This window comes from Rhinichthys klamathensis, unplaced genomic scaffold (assembly GCF_029890125.1).
Source record: "Rhinichthys klamathensis goyatoka isolate OS25496 unplaced genomic scaffold, OSU_Roscu_1.1 h1tg000108l_1, whole genome shotgun sequence".
In the NCBI taxonomy this organism is placed as follows: domain Eukaryota; kingdom Metazoa; phylum Chordata; class Actinopteri; order Cypriniformes; family Leuciscidae; genus Rhinichthys; species Rhinichthys klamathensis.
Genome location: NW_026606646.1, coordinates 267,507 through 274,048, shown reverse-complemented (window position 1 = coordinate 274,048; position 6,542 = coordinate 267,507). Strand labels below are relative to the sequence as shown.

General features: G+C 39.5%; 1 protein-coding gene across 1 annotated transcript; it reads right to left on the bottom strand.

The window, feature by feature from the left end:
• Positions 1-401: 401 nt before the first annotated feature.
• Positions 402-6,236, bottom strand: LOC130087354 (uncharacterized). The gene is made up of 6 exons (XM_056253633.1): positions 6,179-6,236; positions 5,845-5,989; positions 3,973-4,576; positions 2,182-2,337; positions 1,410-1,502; positions 402-806 (listed from the first exon to the last, which is right to left on the bottom strand). Exons 1-6 carry the CDS (start codon positions 6,234-6,236, stop codon positions 492-494), a joined length of 1,371 nt encoding a protein of 456 aa, XP_056109608.1. The 3' UTR covers positions 402-491.
• Between the last annotated feature and the right edge of the window lie 306 nt (positions 6,237-6,542).

The window sequence follows — 6,542 nt, the reverse complement described above, 5'->3', positions numbered from 1 at the left end:
AAAAAAACTTAAACATAGGTTAGTCTTAATTTTGTTATGATAAACTGAAAAAATAAATCAGCATACAGCTTTCCTTAAATGCCAATAGACTGGACCTTGTATCGGAGAGAACATTTTTTTAATAAAAACAGAGCACAAAAAATAACCCAGATGAGCTGAACACTGATATACTGGGAAATGGGGCCCTGTCTTTACACTCACATTCCTCTATAGATTTGCACTTACTAACACCTGTAGTTTAATGTGCTGGTGTACCTAAACAACAAAACAGAAGGTACAAGTTTTCTTATCGTTTTTTAGCCACTGGTGGGTGGTCTTGGGCACTGTTTTTAGGATAGAAATCAAATTCCAAATATAAATATAAGTAAATAAAATATCAGTAAATTTGCTCAACTATTAGAACTATAACTACTTTTAAATCTTGTTTTGGATTGCACAGGGTCTTTAAGGACTGATTATAAATGGTGTAGCTTTTGCTATGGCTATGTTTCTTAACGGGAAAGCAGTGTTTTGAGAACTTGCACTTTGTTGGATAGTTTGTTTCCATTCAATTCCATAATGATCTTCTGCAGAACCTCAAAAGTGTACTTGAGCTCTTGGGGGTAGCTCAAGTTTAGCGCGTAGACAAGACCCAGCAACATCACCACAGCAAAAGCTACATTGCCCAACTCACTCATCACTTCCACCCCCTCCAGGACAATCCCAACATCCGCGGGGTCATCGCCAGGCTCTGCACCTTCTGGTTGAATGACAAAGATTCCAAATACTGTCTCCGCTATGGCCATTTGAGTGTTTTCATCGACATCCTGTGACAAAAAAAAAAAAAAATGAACGAGGACAAAGATTTTTTTTACTGATGTGCATTACATGCATATTTATAGCACACAATCTTTACAGTATTACTGTAAAACAGCTATCACTAACTTAATCCATATTCATAATATAATGCAAATGTAATAAAATAACCAATTGACATTAAAATTGTTTCGCTGAGTCTGTGAAATACTTCAACAACTAAGCCATACCAAGTGTTGTAATCATAAGTTCAGTGTTAGTTATTCCATTCGAATAAAGGTATATTGTCTTGCGACATCCATCATTATCCAATTATTTCCTGTCTCCGTCTGAGAAAGGAGAGGACTTCTCAAAAGTCAGTGTGTTTATACCCTCCCCCTTATTTAAGTGACCCTCCACAACAGCAAGTGACTTGATTTGGAGTGACAATTGGTAGTAAAGTTGTAGCAGGTAGGGGGCGGTTTAGGATTGCACTACAGTAAGGTGTGAGTGAGAGAAGAAGATTGTTTTAATGGCCTTATCTTAACCTAATTTTAAATCTAATGGGAACACACAGGAAACCCCATCCACTCAAACTCTGATAATCTCTACAGTGAACACATAAATTACCATACCAGGTATTGCTTCACCAGCTTCTCTGGATCTTCATTAAGGTACACGCAGAGACCTTTGAGGATGCATTCTCTTCTCACTTCAATAGTGTTAGTCTTCATATAAAGATCAGAGAAAAAAAAAAAACACTATGAACACCATTTAAACAACCAGCAGTGTAGGTTTACACACTTAAGAATATTAAACTAAATTCACAGGAAGTCACAACATGTTTGCTAGTATTGTTTACAGCTTGGATGTATGTTAATCCCTTTGGGATAGTCTGTTTAAAAGTTATTTAAGACAAATCTTTGTTATTTTACTATCATTTACTACTTTGTTTTCCTTTAATCATGTCAAGATTCAAATTAATCTATCTTAACCTAGGTAACCTACCTGAAGATGTAGATTTTACACCTAAGACATATTTTTGCCTGAAATGTTTGAAAAACAGACCATTCCACTTTATATCCTTCAAGATTTACGATAATCACAGTGGCCAATGTGGTAAGAATACCTGCCATCTTCATTTAAGACAGGACGATAAAAGGGACAGATTCTGAGTGCTTTATGTCAGACGTGTATAACAGTATACAGTGCCAATGCTTTATCTGTGCTTCAAAACTGCTTTCAAAAACATAGAGTTTAATGATTTCAGAGCAGATTTTTCAGGATTAAATGATGCCCCTCTCTCTTAAACAATGACCCCTAATGGGGGAACAGATGTGGTGCTCAGTCATTTCTACAATGACCAAGTTTTAAGTGATTTTTGTCACTTTTACATTGGTATCATACCTGGGTTATGGGTGCCATGATGGTCTTGATTTTTCTCCCTTGAACTCCACCTTTCTTGGCATACGCCTTTATCAGGTTTGCAGAGTGAACATCAAGCTCGGAGAAGAACTTTGACTGCAAATGGACCGTTGTGATTCTCTTGAACTCTGCACTCACCTACAAAAAACATAACAAAAAAAGTAGACAAAACTCACGTTAACTTTTTGGTACACATTTGAAATAGCAGTTCTATCTGTTCAAGAAATGTAAATGCAAAATACATGTATTTATATAAATATTAGTTTCCTTTGTCAGAAGGCCAGCAAAGGCTGCTATTGCTGGCCTTCAGTAAATCCTCATCAGTTTGAGTAACCTCAGATTCTGTCAACATTAGGGGTGGAACGGTACACAGAAGTCACGGTTCGGTTCATACCTCGGTTCAGACATCACGGTTCGGTACGATTTCGGTACAATGGAGGGAAAAGCAAAACAAAAATGCAGAAGGCATTATATTTTTTAAATAAGTTGTATTAATAAAGGCATAGAACCAGTTTATTTGTAGTGCACTGTCAATAGTTTTATATAATTAGTTTATTAATTAAATTAATAAAAAGACAAAAAGACCTTGCGATATGTTTGGTAATTGTACAATTAATTTAAAATTATTTTGCTATATTTCAGATCAATATATTTGTTTTCCTTAATTTTAATTAACATTATTAATTGACAATGTAACATTATTCTCATCTGAATTATAAATAATTGATTTCTGTATAAAATAATACTACCATTAAAAACATTCGATTTTCTTTTTTTAATCAATGTAGAATGTGTAAGATTAGTGCTCCGAGGACAAGAAATGAAAACCAATGCAATATGATGAATGTCCAAAAGATGGGACCCATAGACTGTTTTGAAATGGAGTTGGATAAATATGTTTTGCTTTTAAAACAGTGTGTGTGTGTGTGTGTGTGTGTGTGTGTGTGTGTGTGTGTGTGTGTGTGTGATTTTGGTTGGGTGACAGTTGTAGGTTACAGTTTGACAAGAGTTTACAGTGTGACAAAAGCACAATGTTGTGTTTTATTGCGAGTGTACACAAATATAAGTAAACACTTTGCAGGTTTAATGATCTGTATGAACAAAATGACGGAGTATGTTTTTTATGTTTCCACTGTTCGATCGCGCGCCTCTCTCGCTCTCTCAGTTCGATCGCGCCCGCGCGTCTCTGTCTCTCTCTCTCTCTCTCTCTCTCTCTCTCTCTCTCTCTCTCTCTCTCTCTCTCTCTCTCTCTCTCTCTCTCTCTCTCTCTCTCTCTCTCTCTCTCTCTCTCTCTCTCTCTCTCTCTCTCTCTCTCTCTCTCTCTCTCTCTCTCTCTCTCTCTCTCTCTCTCTCTCTCTCTCTCTCTCTCTCTCTCTCTCTCTCTCTCTCACACACTCCAGCATTGCAATCTTGACATCGCAGCCTGTTCATTATGCGGTCACCACGGTCACACCAAACGCGAATAGAGCGTCAAATAGTCCAAAGCGAATAGGACGCGCGTATAAAGCCAACGTTTGAACGCGCGTTCAGAGCTAAGCCGATGGTAGGCTACAGATTATGTGTCCCTAAAGAACCCGCGTATCTAACAGTAGTTCCGCATTACATTAATTAATTTGCACGCGAGTTTTATTTATTTTTATACCGTGTATTCTCCGTGTAAATTCGTGCACCGAACCGTGACGCCCGTACCGTTTCGGTTCGATACGAATACATGTACCGTTCCACCCCTAGTCAACATGTATTGTGACACATCCAGTGCAGTTATTCACTTACCTCACGCACATTGAAGAGAGCTGGCCACCTCGTTTTAAAATCAGCTATCATGGGGGCCTCTGCAACTACCTCTTGCCTTCTGAGTGCAAAGGTCTTGTCCATCATTGCCGCCAACTTGTGCTCATGGTTTCTCTTCTTTACTTCAGAGAGGAGTGCCACTCTTATCTCTTCTAGTGTCTCAGCTGTTTCACCGGCCGGATAGGTGGGGCAGTAATTCACTTCGGCTTTTTTCGGCTTCTTTACACCATATGCAGGACTGCATTTGCTCTCAGGTTTGTGTGTTAAGGCATTCACAGTAACTTCAGGGCATCCAAGCTGTCTGAGTTTTGTTCGGTAGTTAGCAAGTTTATACTTCAGGCTTGTCTTCCATCCGCCATACCCAGTCACTGAACCTGGCTCTTTTAAACATGGATGTGTAGTTACCAGAGCTTCTGCTACCTCATCAAACTCCCTGTCAGAGAGGTACACTTTGTACTTGACGATCGTTTCAGCTAAGCCATCAAGAATAGCAGATTTAAGTTTAGTATTAGGATTCAACAAAGCTCCAGTTTCTTTAAAAGCAGCATTGGCCCTGTCCAGCTGTAGCTGAGTATCATAAGCAAACCTAACATAAACAAACAAAACATAAAAAACGACGAGGAGAAGGAGAAAGTAGAAAATAAGATGAGGAGAATCATTTGAAGAAAGGTGCTGCTGTATGTGACTCTGTGCCATCCCTTTGCTGTTGCTTTGGTCTGAATCTGTACCAATTATGCTCCATTCATTTGAATATATGAAATCAAAATTAAGAGCTGGGAAATAAATGTGACATTATGAAGTCACACTTCCCTGAAATAAGAGAGTCCATTGAGATCTATTCAATATTAAAGAAAACAAACCTTATGTTTATGTATCTTTTTAATGTCACCAGTCTTAGAGGTCCAACAAAGTAGTCTGCCAAAGGGTAGTCATCGGCCAGTTCACCAAGTTCAATCAGAACAGTTTCTCTGGTAGGATGTACACTCAGCTCAAACGCTCTGAAATGTTCCCTGTACCACCCAGAAAGCCTTCTCACCATGAAACAGTCTCTCCTGAACAACACAAATCTGAATAATCTCTCCAAAGTCAGGGAGTCCACTTGTAGAACCATGAGCGACTATCATCCCATTTCTGAAATGTACACCTTTGCTTGACACATATTTAGAAAGGTGAACTTCCGTTGTACCAGGGAAGTTCTTTTCAATAGTCTGAGCTATTTCTTGTTTCAAACAATCCAGAGGAACTGTTGAGACGTTTGTAACCTCTAGGGATGTTTCTTCAAAACTGGATGATCTCAAGTGATATGAAATCATAAGCTGATGCTTAGTGGCTAGCGAGAGGGGCACATTTTTAAAGCAATTGGTGTGTCGCACAACCTGCTTAAAAAAACTGTGTTTGGCCTCAAAACGCATTGTCCAGAGGCACACAAGAGGCCCAAACATCCTTATCAGTTGAGGATAGTGCTCCAAATAATGATGTTTTGGGAGCAGTTGCACACCAGGGAAGAGTTCTTGGTACTTTTGCCTGTGCTCAGAAATTTTGCCCTCAAGATAGGCAATGGACTCATCTGTGTGTGTTGGAGCAACCACAAGCTCTACAATGTCTTTTAAGTCCAACAGTATTTGCCATGCCATTTCACCCTCAGGCACCAGGTGCCCAATTATGAATGGGAGTAGTCTTATTAGAGCCCAATTTTCATGGGCGTTTCCACCTATTGTTGCCCTGGTTGAAAAGGTGTGTGGGATCACATGTGGCCTATTTGTCTTGTCGGCCCACTTGTAAGGAAAGTGCAGGATGGATTTGTTGAGGGTTTGAAGACTGAAATACTTCTTGGATATAAGCAATGCCACACACCGTGCAAGCTCCACTGGCACTATGCCCTCAAACAGATCATGCATAATATCTGGAGGATAGCCTGTGTGAACGCTGAAGTGGGCAAGTGTTTCGGTGATAACACAATGTCTTTTCACCCCAAAACAGCTTGTACCATTCTCCTGAGCTGAGGTCACATGAGAATCATGGAGTTCTTTTGTCCTTAGGGTGAATGCACCTGATTTTACTTCTTTTGTTTGGATGTCTGTTTTTGTTCCTGTGCAAAATCGGCAGATATACCCACTTGAAAAGCTCTCATTAAAACCTGCAATACTGTGAGCACCCAAGTTATCTGCCGCAACAACCTGAATCGTACCTTTAACACATCTGCCAAGTAATGGAATGAAAACTCCATCTTGCTCCAGAGTTTTCATGTCTTGAAGAAGAGGATGTAAGACACGGTCATAACCATACTTATGTACATCATCAGTATGGCACAACAATGCCAAGTAAATTGATGATAGTGATGAATATGAGCCTGGAGGCAAATTACCCAGAGTCCAGTACATTCCACAAAGCTTATGTGTCCTGCGAGAAGTACCCAGAGGATTGCAAACCTCAAAATCATCTATGTATAAACGTAACAATATCCTCATCTCATCCCCTGACAGAAAAATGTTTTGCTGGAAGTGTGAACCATCCTGAGGAGATTTGTAAGTGTTGGGTCCACCACTCGCCCT

Excerpts from the sequence above, each read along its gene's own strand:
- LOC130087354 (XM_056253633.1), bottom strand. The coding sequence starts at position 6,236 with ATGAAAACTCTGGAGCAAGATGGAGTTTTCATTCCATTACTTGGCAGA. Across the intron at positions 2,338-3,972 it reads CTCTCTTCAATGTGCGTGAG|GTGAGTGCAGAGTTCAAGAG; the intron begins GTAAGTGAATAA and ends TGTTTTTTGTAG. Across the intron at positions 1,503-2,181 it reads TCATGGCACCCATAACCCAG|ACTAACACTATTGAAGTGAG; the intron begins GTATGATACCAA and ends CTTTATATGAAG.